The sequence below is a fragment of the Garra rufa genome, chromosome 15, assembly GCF_049309525.1.
Source record: "Garra rufa chromosome 15, GarRuf1.0, whole genome shotgun sequence".
NCBI classification, from domain to species: Eukaryota; Metazoa; Chordata; class Actinopteri; order Cypriniformes; family Cyprinidae; genus Garra; species Garra rufa.
This window is the reverse complement of record NC_133375.1, coordinates 20,206,436-20,221,931: the sequence shown is the minus strand read 5'-3', so window position 1 is coordinate 20,221,931 and position 15,496 is coordinate 20,206,436. Positions and strand designations below refer to the sequence as shown.

At 39.4% G+C, this 15,496-nt stretch overlaps 1 protein-coding gene across 1 annotated transcript in view; it reads right to left on the bottom strand.

Moving 5' to 3' along the window:
- The window catches only part of aopep (aminopeptidase O (putative)), a 112,213-nt gene that overhangs the window by 92,865 nt on the left and 3,852 nt on the right, over positions 1-15,496 (bottom strand). The window contains exon 4 of the mRNA XM_073818688.1: positions 15,181-15,447. Coding sequence (XP_073674789.1) covers positions 15,181-15,447 — 267 coding nt within the window. The remainder of the gene's footprint in view (positions 1-15,180; positions 15,448-15,496) is intronic.

The window sequence follows — 15,496 nt, the reverse complement described above, 5'->3', positions numbered from 1 at the left end:
AATCCTGGAAGGTTTTCCTCAAAAACCTTCTCAAAAATGTATTTTCGACTGAAAAAAAAAAAAAAGAAATTAACTCCTTGGATGACATGGGGGTGAGTAAATTTTCGGGATATTTTAATTCTGGAGTGAACTAATCCTTTAAGTAATAAATTCATATTCAACCCATAAGCCAGTTATTTTGATTTGATCCACAGGTATTCATACCGTAAAGGACGATGATGAGTGTCATTGCTTATCTAGGCCATTTAGTCTGACTTTCCCAAAAATCAGACTGGCATCATTTCAGACCAAAGCGTTTACATGACATTTAAAAAGGCAAAATATTGCTTTACTCTGACTAAAACTGAACTTTTTAAAGTGCACAAAAGTCCACTTATTGACTCATAGGGTGTTTTTAAGTTTGTTTAGAAGTTTAGAAGCAAATTGAGTTTCAAAAAAGCTGTAAATGTCATATGCCTAGTTGTGAAATACCATAGCATGACTAAGTTGGTGAGAAGGTGACAACAGTTGGTGCGATTATTCGAAAATGGAAGAAATACAAAATAACTGTGAATTTCTCTCGGTCTGGGGCTCCATGCAAGATCTCAGCTACACTGTAAAAAGTTTTCACCCGATTCAACTTCAAAAAGTTCAGCAGCTGCCTTAAAATTTTAAGTTAAATCAGCTTAAAAGTACAAGTCATTTTAACTTATTACAATAAAAATGAGTTGATTTAACTTGTGAGTTGAAATGACTTGAGTTGATTTAACATAAAATTTGAAGGCACCTGCTAAACTTACGTTTTTAAGTTGAAACTGGTGAAAATTTTTTACAGTGTAGTTAAGTTTCAATGATCATAAGAACAGTGAGGAATCAGCCCAGAACTACACGAGAGGATCTTGTCAATGACCTTATGGCAGCTGGGACCATAGTCACCAAGAAAACAATTGGTAACACACTATGCCGTGAAGGACAGTGCCTGCAAAGGTCCCCCTGCTCAAGAAAGCACATGTACAGCCCGTCTGAAGTTGAATGATTCAGAGGAGAACTGGGTGAAAGCGTTGTGGTCAGATGGGACCAGAATTGAGCTCTTTCGCATCAATTTAACTCGCCGTGTTTGGAGGAGGAGGAATGCTGCCTATAACCCCAAGAACACCATCCCCACTGTCAAACATGGGGGTGGACACATTATGCTTTGAGAGTGTTTTTCTGCTAAGGGGACAGGACAACTGCACCACATTAAAGGGACGATAGACAGGGCCATGTACCATCAAATCTTGGGTGAGAACCTCCTTCCCTCAGCCAGGGCACTGAAAATGGGTCGTGGATGGGTATTCCAGCATGACAATGACCCAAAACACATGGCCAAGGCAACAAAGGAGTGTTTCAAGAAAAAGCACATTAAGGTCCTGGAGTGGCCTAGACAGTCTCCAGACCTTAATTCCATTGAAAGTCTGTGGAAGGAGCTGAAGGTTCGAGTTGCCAAACATCAGCCTCAAAACCTTAATGACTTGGAGAGGATCAAAAATGGAACAAAATCCCTCCTGAGATGTGTGTAAACCTGGTGGCCAACTACAAGAAACGTCTGACATCTGTGATTGGCAGGAAGGGTTTTGCCACCAAGTACTAAGTCATGTTTTGTTTCTTATTTCTTATTTATGTCTTATTTCACTCATTAAAATGCAAAACAATTTTTAACTTTGTTAAAATATGTTTTTCTGGCTTTTTTGTTGTTGTTGTTCTGTCTCTCACTGTTCAAATAAACCTACCATTTAAATTATAGACTGATCATTTCTTTGTCAGTGGGCAAACATACAAAATCAGCAGGGGCTCAAAAACATTTTTTCCTCCCTGTAAAGTGTGAAGTCACAGATACACATCATAGAGCAAGCGCCCAAGACGAGCATTTGCGGTTAAAAGGCATATAAATGGCAGATCTTTTAGGTAGATAAGACCCTTATTCCTCAACTGAGTTCGTGTAGATCCCTTTGAAACTGCATTGATATTTAGACCTTCAACCTGTTGAGCCCCATTGAAGTCCACTATATGGAGAAAAATCCTGGAATGTTTTCCTCAAAACCTTAATTTCTTTTCAACTAAAGAAAGAAATCCTTTAAATGCATTGTGTCACATACTTAAGACAGCAAAAGCCACTGCAACTTGATTACAATTGCACATGCACTTACTAACATGAAACTGTTATCCGTTTACAATGCATTTCAGGCTCTGAAAAGCCAAAACGGTAAGAAATCTTTCGAACTAGATCACAGTGAAAAAAAAAAAACACTAAAGGGCAACAATATCCAACAAATGAGTAGTTATGCCCCTGTACCCAGATCATTAACCACTAGGCAACGAGCAACCCCCAATGAGAAGTCTATGAGCTACTGCAGTTTCAGACATTCAGAGCCATATTTATCATCACCTCCCATCTTCTCAAAGTGGCTCTACTAATGTTCTGGCTGCGCTCATTCATTCTCTTTGTATCTAGTTTAATTTCTCACTCTCCTCAGTCTGATTGCATGAGCTTATTATAGATAGAAAAACCTGGAAGAACCTCACATACAAAACTGATCTACCACAGTCCCTTTTCTTCCTGGCTTTCAGGCTTTAATGGGTGGTATTCCTGTCTAGACTGTAGATTAGGTTGTGGGGCAGCAAAATGAGGTGTGATTCTCTCTGTGGGCCCTGTGGGGCTCCTTTTGCATGCCAGTCCTTTTTAGGGCAGATCACATGTGTCAAACATGAAATCCTGAGAATAAATACCCACACACAGAGCCGCTGCTGTGGTGAGACTATCAGGATTTGTAGCGTACGCTCCGTGAAGCAAACACAGCCTGCTACAGATCACCACAACAATGCAATCCATATGTAGACGTTCTACCAAGCATACGAGTGGGAAATCTGGAAAATAGACCCTCGCTCGCATCGCTGACGATGTTTATCGCCGAGTGCCTCATGGCACCATTTTAACTTGATTGCTCCACATTAACGTTTCAGAGGCTTGCTGAAGAGTGTGCGTAAACAGAGCCGGAGGCGCTCATCAGCGCCAGAAAGACCATCCGGACTGAGAAGCAGCAGCAGATGTTTATGCAAAGCTTACAGTGTGCAAGGCCCCATTATGTGAGCTTCCTTCCAGTGTTCAAAGCTATATTATGAGTGAAGTCACCGGTCGAGAATGCAGATATCTGGCACGTGTGGAATGCAGGACATAGAAAAGACAACATCGAATCAAACTTGACCCTGTTTGCTATCCTAATACAAATGTTTGTTTTTGTAAGCGTTCATAAAAATATATTAGCTCATTTTAAACAAACAACTTTGCTTTTCAGTTGATCTAATCAGGCTCACATATTTTTCAGTCTCCTCCACTTTACCCACCAAGCTCCATTCTACTGCTCCATTTCTGTTCCAAGAAACACAAAGTGCAATTTTAAAACTGTCATTTTGGGAATAAAATTAAAATTATGAGACAAAGTAATTTGTGGCTTAATCAATGAAACACTGGTAATTAAGTACATAAATACATAAATCGCATCTGTATTATTTAATGTTGTATTTCATTATTGTATTAAATAATACAAATATATTTTGAGTATGTAATCAAGTCTATATTATAATTTAAGCTAGCTAAAGGGTTAGTTCACCCAAAAATGAAAATTCTGTCATTAATTACTCACCCTCATGTCGTTCCAAATCCATAAGAACTTCATGTGTATTTTACACCCCCTGAATGCAATTTTCAACCCCCTTAGAAACATGACTGCCCTATTTATGAGTAGCAATAGGGAGTGTTTGATTTGAAAACCTGGCAACCCTGATTCACCTTTTCATAAAACTATAATACGGTGCTTGAATCTGTTCTTAAAATAATGACATAAAAACATTTTAACACTTATGCAAGCGAATCATGCCCACAGCTTAAGTTTAGCTGCTAAACTGTAAACACAGCACAACAATGATAGATAGGTTAGCCGAGTACTAATGTGACTAACTAATGAAACACAGTTTGTAAACCAAAATATGTCTAGGTAACATTCTTTATTATTAAATGAAGTAATTAGAACGAGTCTACGTTAATCAACACATTCTTAGGAAACGGTGGGTTCACAGTGAATTATCAGAACTATTTCAGTAAGACAATAATATTGTGGTTTATACATCACATATTAGCATACAAAAATAGATATTTTGAGCACTCACTTGAAAATTTACACACAACGTATCAATCGTACTTACAGGTTGTGGTTCGGAAACACTTGTTAGTCCAAATAAAGGAGATTAGAAGTCAAAGAAGGTAAAAGCCAAGATTAGAGAAGCAGTCCTTGGTAAAATGACGAGCATGCAACAAAAGGTTTGAAATTGTATTGCTGAGGTATCATGGATAAAATTTCTTCCCATCATCTTTTGGCAATGAAAACAAAACAAACTTGCTTTCAAAGCATAGGACACAGTGTCTTCTCGACATGATGTAAACACACTAACTAGCATAGGTGTTTGTGGGCAGGTCAGAGTGCTCGTATTTCGCGGGCAGGCGGGTATTGTGTTACTCAGCAACGTAGATCGGTAGAGGCAGAAGATTCGAAAATATGACGACTCGTTAAGGTGATCCTGAGTTCACTTTCTCTTTTGAAATACAATATCTTCATGTATGATTCACTTTTTTGATTAACAACTTTGCAGACTGCTTACAGTGAAGAATATCTACTATACAAACTGCAAAACATATATTTTTCAGAAACCCATATGACCTGCTCTTTAAAGTTGAATCAATGATGACCTATTTTAACACTGTCCTTACTACCTTTCTGGGCCTTGAACGTGTCTGTTGCGTTGCTGTCTATGCAGGATCAGAAAGCTCTTGGATTTCATCAAAAATATCTTTATTTGTTTTTCCAAGATGAATGAAGATCTTACAGGTGTGGAACAACGTGAGGGTGAGTAATTTTTATTTTTAGATGAACATTACTTGTTTTTGTGCAACTCTCTCTGGGTTTTATCCTAACTCCACGGGAAGGACAATTAGCTAAAATCTAGCAATAACACCCGGTCCTAGCCTTCTACAGACTTCTAAAGATTCCTTGTGCTTAGATTTGTTATATTAGTGTCTGGTCGGAGGTCTGGGGGAAGAAAGGCGGCTTTCTTGGCTTGGAGAATCAGATTAAACGCAATGGCAGGCGCTATTACAGTGTCATCGAGTGATTCAGTATACACATAGCAGGGACATCTGCCCAGTCTTCGAATAGGCTCATCCATTCTGGATTTTTGTGTGGTAGATGCTCCTCCAGGGATGCTGGGTAATGGCTCCCCACCTCACACTTTGCTCTAGTTTACCAGCTTCTCCTACTGCCTTAAATCAGCCCCAGGGCCAAATAAACTCTCTCTGTGCCATACAGATTTGATTCATTTAGACGCACGTGCTGTCCCACACAGCAATATCCATTTGTTTTCCTATATGGGCTTGCATTTACAGTGGAGAATATGAGTCTGCTTGAAAACCACATGGAAGAAAGATTTCTTGGAGTTATTTTGGAATCATCCCGTCAATGAAGACGTGGCGGGTAAACAGGAGTGTGACTCGGGCTGGACTTCCAGAAAGGGGTTAAGCATGAGACCGATAAGGCAAGGAAGCAAGGGCCCCTGATAACAACGCAGGAATGTAGTACTAATAACAACCTGCTTGTTAAATCAGATGCTGCTTATTTACATTTAAAGAAAAATGAAGGAATTTGCAGCACACGTAGATCCAGACGGCAAGATCAGGAAAGTAAAAAAAGCACCTAATGAAGTCAAAACACCCTAATAGAGACACAAATCGTGTGCCTTTTAAACATGCTTCCCTGTTCTCCAGGTGCAGGCATGCTCTGAATTCTTTCGCTCGCGGTGGCTTTTGTGCGCATGCAGCCAAAGGAGGGACAGAAAACCCTCTCTGTGGACTCTCGGCAAAGAAAAACATCTCATCCTTGACAATTTGATTAACAGCTGTCTTTCGTGCCAAAGTCCCCCTGGTCTGAAAGACGCTCTCTGTCACACACTTCTTAGGTTACTCAGCAATCAGAGAGGAGTGAAACAAGAAAGTGAAGCGAGCGAGAGAGGGAGCGAGAAGAAAGGGAGAGAGAAAGGGCTATTTAAGTGGTGTTATCTCAGCCTCCCGAGCTCCCTGGCTAGTCCAGCACATTCCAAAGGCTTCACATCCGTCGTCCACATTACTCTGCACCCAAGGGACTCCACTTTCCTTTCCCCATATGGTCATTTTAAGACTGCAGGAAGAGCACGTCAGCAAAAAAATGAGTTTGGAGTTCATGCAAATCAAGATATTACCTGTAAATACACGCATGACAAAATTAAAACACCTCGAAAGTACCCTAAAAGTCATAGTGTTCAATTACAAACAGAAGTAATGTTGAAAAGTGCCACTACTTTATTGCTGGGGACATTCATTTGTGGCCCAATCAGAATATCTAATCAGTCCTTCCCTCACGGTAGGAAAAGCACATAATATTTGAATAAGCACAAAGCAATTTCGACAACCAAAGGCAGAGGCAGCCTGATTATAATGAGAGCATTTCATGCGGCCGCAAACTCACCGATATTAAAATGTGAGTCTACATTTAAATAATGTTTTTGCTTTTTCATTACCCTCAGTCCACATAATGCCAGCATTATTCAGAATTCCAAATTCCAATAATTTTTCATGCTGCTCTAATCTAACATACTCTGGTGAGTCAGAACGTAAAACGGATGATTAATTCGCCCTTAAACACTTCGAATCCCAAATTTGCCATATGTGGGTGGTGCATGTTTCTGAGGGGGGGGGGGGGGATTGTATACTGTTAGTCTTTGAAGAGTTTACATAATCATAACAGCGCTGAATACCAAAATCCCTTTAAAGCAGATTTGTCCTTCTCTGTGTACGCACTAAATGTACTGAAAAGCGTGTGCAAGTGCACTAACCTCTAATTAACCTTGAATATCCCTACTTTCAGCAGCTCTTGAATAGCTAACGTAGCACCTCGGGGAAACAGATCCAAATTTCTTCTTTATTCCTTCTGTTCAATTGCTGACTACCTGTTCAGGTGATGAAATATATGAAACGTAGGGCTCCGCTAAGCCGAAGGTCTCCAACTCTCTGGGCAAAATGTAACACCTGCTCTTTCCCTCCAGCTCAAACAAATAAAAGTCTAACTGAAATGCATTTCTGCCCCCAAAACTGCTCAAATCCAGATGGAACACATAATTCACTCAAATACTGTACAGTAGAGAGACAGCCGTGTGACAATTTTGATTTAAAAGGAATATTTCAGGTTCAATAAAACTTAAGTTGAAAGAATAGCATTTGTTGATTGCCAAAACAAATTATTTCAATGCTATGGATTAGGGATGTAACGATATTATCAATATCGTAATTTTGCAATAGATAAATGTCTCGATATTATCGTGGTCTCATGACGTTAAGAAACAATAGGTCTTCTGGGCAAAAAGTGTAGTTTTAAAAAGTATATTTAAACTTCTTATTCTAACATAAAAGGTCTTTAATGTTGTTTTTTGGGCCATTATGCTTTGACACATTATCTATAAAACAAACTAAACCAGAAAGCACAATATGTCTTAATCCCTTTATCAAGTCTGTTTTCACCTTTGCGTTTCAAAGCGAAGCACGCACTTTGTTCATGCAGTTAGCTTGTGATCCAGACAGCTAGCGGTTTAAATGGGTAATGTTACTGCAGTCCAAATGCAAAATATCTCTTTCAAGTGTAGAAATTAGGAAAAAATAAATAAATTTCCCTACTGTAGTGTAAAGCAAAAATAATAGAACTATAAAATATTCATTTTAATTTATTTTGCATTGCAATTGTGTTACATTATATGGCTATTACTGTCATTGTTGTCATTATTATTATTATTAAGTTCTTATTTGTTTGGCTTTTCAAAACAGCAGTGCGAATGTAATTAAGACTGAGACAGTGTACTACAAATAAAAAGAGGGTTGAGTCCCCTTTAAAGTTCAGGAACAAGTCAATTCACTGACTTTTTTCTGACTTAGTTAAGAACATGGGTTGGAGCTTCTTAATTTTAAACTGCATTAGACAGAATAACTTTACTTTAAAGGTTGTATCAGCGATTTCTAGCCTAAAACATAAAGTGTCAATTTCAGCTGACCTTTCTTCACGATCCGCTCGCTGCCTGCCCCATAAATTGTCTGTGAAAAAAACGCGTCTCTCTGGTCAGCCTAGGGTCCGAGATATGCCAAAAAAACAATCGGCGCTATCAACTATTCCACAGATAATCAAACAGTGTTCCAACTAGGGATGTCCCGATCCGATATTGATATCGGAAATAGGTCCGATATCAGCCCAAAAAAACTCTATCGGATTATATCGGACTGCGTTAAAAATCTCCGATATAAGATGTCCGTTCCGCTCTAAACTCCGTTACAGCTATTCTATCCAGCAGCGTCCAGAGTCAGCGTGCAAAGCCCACGTGATCACAACACTGCTTGCTAGCGAAGTAGCAAAGAAAAAGAGCGATGTCGGCCGTGTGGCAGTATTTTTCATTAAAGTCCGAAAAAGACAGTGTGGCTCAGTGCAACACTTGTCATGCACAAGTTTCCCGTGGTGGAACAGAACCGGGAAAGTTTAATACGTCCAACCTCATTGCGCATTTGAAGCAGCATCACAAAACTCTGCACTGAGTCTCCGCGCGCAGCCGTCTTGCCAGTCAAGAGGTGTCGCTCTCCGAATGCGAGATTCTTATATATTAATGTTTCCTATATGAGGCTCTTTTTACAACTAGAAGGTTAATATTGTTTTTAACTTGCGACAAAACAACGAATTAGCCGTGCATTTATATGGAAATATGCTTTAGGAGCTATCCATCTTCACTCCCCTCAGTATTACGTCGCATTCGGAGATCGATACCTCTTGACTGGAGAGACGGCCGCGCGCGGAGACTCAAACAGTGAAAGTGAGTTGTTCAAAAACGTTCTTTTTAGTAAACTCTGTGAACACAAACAATGTTCTCAATGCTGGAGTTCATGTGTAGAGACCCAGACAATACTTCGAGCAAAGTTTCATGGTGTGTCGAGTCTTCTCAGTGTTGTAAAAATATGGATTTTGATGCGCTAAAAACTTGCCCCTAGTTCTCCCATTCACCGGCCACTGACCACAAAACGAAATCACAGTCAATCTCAAAAACGGCTTGTTTTTCGTAATTATGCTTTTAGATATAAGTTTGTCTCGTTTACAGTAAAAACAAAAACAGCCCAGGTTGCATTTTGACAATAGTTATCCTTTAAAGAAACAATCCTCTGGCAACTTCAAGCAACCAACGCTGCCTGAAACCCTCGCAAAGCGTGACAATAATAACAATAATGATCAATTATTTTTGAGGAGCATAGGAGCAGACTCACTGCTCAGCATGCAGAAATGCTTATCTTCTTTAAAATAAAATCTCCACATCATGCTCGGACTGCAGAAAGTTGAGTTGGAGGAGTAGGAAGTGTAGTCATCCTTTTAGTTAGGTATTTGTTTTCTGCCCTGTATTAGAGTTATATTTATTTTGTTTGCACTATTTTTGTGGATAGCAAATGCAACGATCTCATTCTTTCGGGCAGTGTGTGTAAAATTGAAACTTTGGACACTCAACCTTTAGCAGTTGGTCAATTAACAATATTTTTTTTTCTTATGTTCCTGCTCTCAGCTGTTCCTACCATTTGCTGACGGTAAAAAATAAATAACTGAAGTGACCTTTAATTAGTATTTTGCACTTTAAAAAATATATTTTTGTTTATTCAATTAAGATATTTTTCAGGGTCTTAATATTTATTCTTTAATTCTTTTTTTATATATTCTTATGTAAAAGGTTCACATTTGTGCAACCAATAGTTAATAAATTGGTAGTTTTTTTCCATACTTACTGTTGCTGACTTTTGTTCTCAGTTTGATCTAGCCGTTCATACATTCCACACAAAAAAATAGGTAAAAGTATTCATGATTTGTGCTGATTATTGTATCGGATTTGTATCGGTATCGGTTAGTACTGAAGGCTGCAATATCGGTATCGTATCGGAAGTTAAAACGTTGTATCGGGACATCCCTAGTTCCAACCAATCAGCGTCAGGGGTTTGGTGTTGTGGACTTTCCTACTGGTGCAGGGATGTGAGGGAGGCGGAGCGAAAGTCCACAACACCAAACCCCTGACGCTGATTGGTTGGAACACTGTTTGTTTATGTGTGGAAAGGTTGGTAGTGCCGATTGTTTTTTTGGCATATCTCGGACCCTAGGCTGACCAGAGAGACGCGTTTTTTTCCACAGACAATTTATGGGGCAGGCAGCGAGCGGATCGTGATGAAAGGTCAGCTGAATTTGACACTTTATGTTTCAGGCTAGAAATCGCTGATACAACCTTTAAAATTTACAAAATATTCTTTTTTTTTCTGTCTTTTTTTTCTTTTTTAATCACAATAAATATTGTATCATGGACTTAATATTGTGATATTAATCTATCGTGAGATTTTGATATCGTTACATATGTAGACATATTACCAGTGTTGCTATGTCTGCAGTTTTTCCACGTAATTGGGCTAATTTAACACTGTTGCGACAGGTTGTTTTTCACATCTGTGGGTTGAAACAATACCAATAACATAATATTTAGCCCCTAAAATGCTAATTTTACCAGGTGAGCCCTGACAAAAAAAAAAAAAACGTGCATTTTACCTCCCGAGAATGCCATTTTTTTTTTTTTTTTTTTTGTGGGGGACCTCCTCGAAATGCAACTGGGCTAGATTTGTTGCAACCCTGCATATTACAGCTGTCAATTTTAACTCTATTTGCTTCCATTGTGTGTGCCACAAGGAGGTCAAAATGCCAAAATGAAATTCATTTTTGTTGCAATCAACTTTATAACAGCCACATGTCCTGTTGATTGAGCTAAACTTGCATTGAATCTGGAATATCCCTTTAAACAACAAAGAGCAAGTTTTCAAAAAATAGTTTACCCAAAAATTTAAATTCTGTCATTAATTACTCACCCTCATGTTATTCCAAACTTGTAAGACCTTTGTTCACCTACAGAGCACAAATTAAGATATTTTTGATGAAATCTGACCTGTTTAAGGCCTAGAAAAGTTGTAAGGACAACGTGTGACATCAGTGGTTCAACCTTAATTTTATAAAGCTACAAGAATACTTTTTGTGAAAGAAAACAAAAATAACGACAAAAACAACCAGAAAGCTCTTGGATTTCATCAATAATATCTTGATTTGTGTTCTGAAGATGGACGAAGGTCTTACGGATTTGGAATGAGTAATTAATGACAGAATTAAAATTTTTGGGTAACTATCCTTTTAAGATTTTTAAGGCATGTTCTGCATATCTTCCCCTCTAACTCATTCTTCAGATCACTCTGGCTCCTTGGGTACCGGTCCAGTCCGCTTCAGAGTTCAGACAGCGCTAACAGGCTATATAAGGTCAACTGCTAGTCTCAGCAGCAGAGTAATTGCTAAGTAATTGACCGAGATGAGCTATTTATACAGTGTAAAAGTACACAAAATGCACTTCAAGTGGGTTGGCAATTACTCATGAGGACGTCTAGATGCATAATACCGAGCAGGAATTCCTTTAACCTACCTCTCTCTCTAAGTTATTCATCTGGACATATTTGAATCTCTCCCAAAAGCACTACTGGTGGTATGCTTGTCTTACCATAGAGCAACAATTCAGAGATGACTTAATACATACTTTGACAGCTGCAATGATAGAGCTTTGGATCCTACATCAAAAGATATCAGGAGATAAAACTATTACCCACCTTACATCATTGACACAGTGTGGGAAAACACAATGAAATGGGTTTTCTCTGAGCTTTAGAAACCCTCAGTCTCGCCGCAGAGCAGCTGATGCCCATATTTGCACATCTGGCACATGAAGTATTCCAACTATGTCCTGCTGTGGCGTAAAAGAGGTGTTAAGGGACAGAAAGTGACTGCCTTCAAAGTCGAGGAAAGTGCTGTGCCCTTCCTCTGAAGATCTGAAGATACAAGCATCTCGCATTTACATCATCGCCTCGTAGCGGACAAGGCCTAGAATCAACCCTACGTGATCGGTCAGCAATACACAGGATGGAAGTGTGATGATATTCCGCGCAGAAATATTTCCTCAAGCTTCAAAAAGCCTGTCATCAGATTCTAGGATTTCACAAATCAGATTCGGAGGAATCGCGCCAAAAATAACGTCCCGGTGGAATTGCTGTTTTTGTACACTGGGACAGCAGTCATTCGGGGATTTGGGAGGAAGCACAGCACACACTATCAGGCCTGGCCTTTCTTGACTTCTTAATCTTTACTTCCTTCCCTCCAGAGAACCACCAGCAGCACCACTGCTACGTCCAAAGCCCCAGCTGCAAATGAACAAGCATGATATAAAAGCAGATATTGGCTTGGCCCCAAGGATTTGGGCCCACATACTTCCCAATTTTCAGATTAAACAGCTCCTGTCTCTGAAGTGGTTCCAGGAGCGAAAGGCTTTTGTTGCTGGGAATAATCCACACATCCTCTCCAACATCCTGGGGGATCGGCATCTCAAAGTGCCCCTCTCCTGGCCCCAAATGTACTTTGTTGATTGCTCTTTTTTTTTGCTCTGATTTGGGCTTCAAGAAAGGCCTGGAGGACTGTACCATTCCACAGAGAAGGGGCAATCGCCTGTCTCCCGCTGTGACCCAAACAGAGCAAAGGAGAGGGAAGATAAGTATCCGTTTCTCTCAAACACAAACGTATTTCTGTCATCCACTGGCAGTTATCGCAGGGCGGCTAATAAAACCAAGCTGTATTAAACGGTGAGGCAACTAAATACTCTACAGATGAAAAAAAATCCTCCAGTCCTGTGCTTCACATTAGCTCAAGCAGAAAGGGAGTACCTAATTCAGGAAAAGAAAAACAGAGGAGTGACCACTGTTAAGATGCATGCCCAGTGCTAATTAGAATGTGACATTTTCTCTCTGTGAATGGCTGGAACCAGCCTGGGGCACCGGGTAATGACCTCATATCCTGTGGAATACTTATTCCTGGACAGGGAGATGGTGGGAAATACGGGAAGACCTGTGGTCACCCTGAGTAAGTTTACATAAAATGTAGCCAAATGTCTGTCCTTACTAGTGTTTGCTTATATCCAAGGCGGTTACTTCACTGGAACTTGCACAATGCCTGAAATTCCATATCAAATTCTAGTCAAGCACTGAGAAAAACATAAAGCTTGGTATACTGTAAACACAAACAAAACAGTGCACACACACTGCATTGAGCATTTCCTGAGTGGTGACCTTCCTGAGCAGTGTAAGGAAAATGAGTCTCACTGCAGCCATTTAAACAGATCCAACAGGTTCTCAACACCCTAAGCCACCCAAACTACCAAACAAACAGGACGGTTGGCCAAAAAGAGCATTTAAATCAGCCAATTCAGAAAAACTGTGGCATCCTGGAGGGCAATGCCCAAAGGCCAAAAAGGAATTAGTGGGTACAGCTGCCAAGTGATGGCTTGATATTCAGAGTGCTTGATTTCTTAAACCATGGCCTGGTGTTTTAGTTTACTGCTGTTGATGAGAAACTGATCCATATTCATATGCAGTATTAAAGGATTAGTTCACTTCCAGAATAAAAAATTCCTGACAATTTCTCACCCCCATGCCATCCAAAATGATTATGTCTTTCTTTCTTCAGGTCTTCAGTCAAAAAGAAATTGAGGACTTTTGAGGAAAACATTACAGGATTTTTCTCCATATAGTGAATTTCAATGGTGGCCAACAAAATGAAGGTCCAAAATGCAGTTTCAATACAGCTTTAAAGAGCTCTGCACAATCCCAGCCGATGAATAAGGGTCTTATGTAGAGAAACAATCTGTCATTTTCAAAAAAAAAAGAAAAAAAGTAAATTTGTATCCTTTTTAACTGAATGCTAACCTGAAGTAGGCAAAGGTACAGACCTAGTGTTTACAAAGTGAACGTGCAAAAAAAGTCAACTGCCCTATCCAAAAAATGTAAAACAACGTCGGACGATTGAAGTTGGAGGAAAAAATAAGACCCTACCTTTCTGAATCAAAGTACACAGACAAAGAAATAACCATGACCTTCACAACATGATTACGTAATGTGTGAAGACATACATGTGCATGTGCCAGTGCAAGATGAGCATTTGTGGTTAAAAAGTATATAATTTTCTTTTCTTTTTTAGAAAATGAATGATCGTTTAGCTAGATAAGACCCTTATTCCTCGGGCTGGGATTGTGTAGAGTGCTTTGAAATTGCACTGAAACAATTTGAACCTTCAACTCATTGGTCACCATTCGAAGTCCACTAAAATGCATGCATAATTATTAGGCACATTGATATTCTGGTCATATTTACTTTCCAGGCACATTTTACTAATTCCAAACCACATAAATCATAATAACTACTAATAATTTAGTATTTAATCATTTATAAGTGATATCTAAAGTGTCCATGAAGGCTGGAAGTGGAAAATTCTTTATATTCAGGTGTGCATAATTATTAGGCACGTTTTCTTTTACAGATAAAATGAGCCATAAGGTGAAGAATTAGGTGTAAATCCATCAGGAACCATTTAGTCTCTAGTGCCACCATTTTCCAGAACTGCAGCCTACCTGGAGTCTCTAGAAGTGGAATGTGTCCAGTTCTCACAGACTTTGCTTGGGTAAAAAATCCTTAAAAATGACCCTCACTTAATAAGAATAACATGCTGAAGTGTTGTGAAATACATGAAGACTGTTTTTCACATGAAGGACCAGCATCACATCCTCTTACCACTCTTCTAAGAATTTATCTTCCAGAATCTGGCAGTAAGTTCCGGGAGTTCATTTTTAGTCTCCTATTCTGAAAAGTCTGTCTTGCAGAGATGGACTAAAAATGAACTCCCAAAACTTACTGCCAGATTCTGGAAGATAAATTCTGCATATGGAGAAAAATCCTGAAATGTTATCCTCAAAAACCTTCATTTCTTTTTAACTAAAGAAAGAAAGACTTGAACATCTTGGATGATGTGGCAGTGAGTAAATTATCAGGACATTTTTATTCTGGAAGTGAACTAATCCTTTACGCAAGATGTGAATGAGGGGGAGTGTGCAAAAACTGGTGAAAATTCAGACAAATATTATTATTCCACAATCATATGCTTCAAATGCAGCATTTACCTGGCCATGCCCAGACTGGAGAACCCTGAGGGAACAATGAGCACATCTAGACGTGAGAATGGATGGACACCAAGAACAGAGTGGGCTGCATTTAGACAGAGAGGCAGTAGGGGTAAAACCATGTCATTTGCCTTCTGCAGGTGGCAGGGTGGGGCAAATACCCGGTGAGGAATAACAGTCTGATCCCTGGCAGCGTTGACCATGAAGCGACAGGGATAATCCATGTGGGAGCAAACATATTCCTGATCGTCGTTGTCCAAAGAAAGACTGCAATACAGAGAAAGGTGCAAATATTTAAGAATACCCTATAAACAAA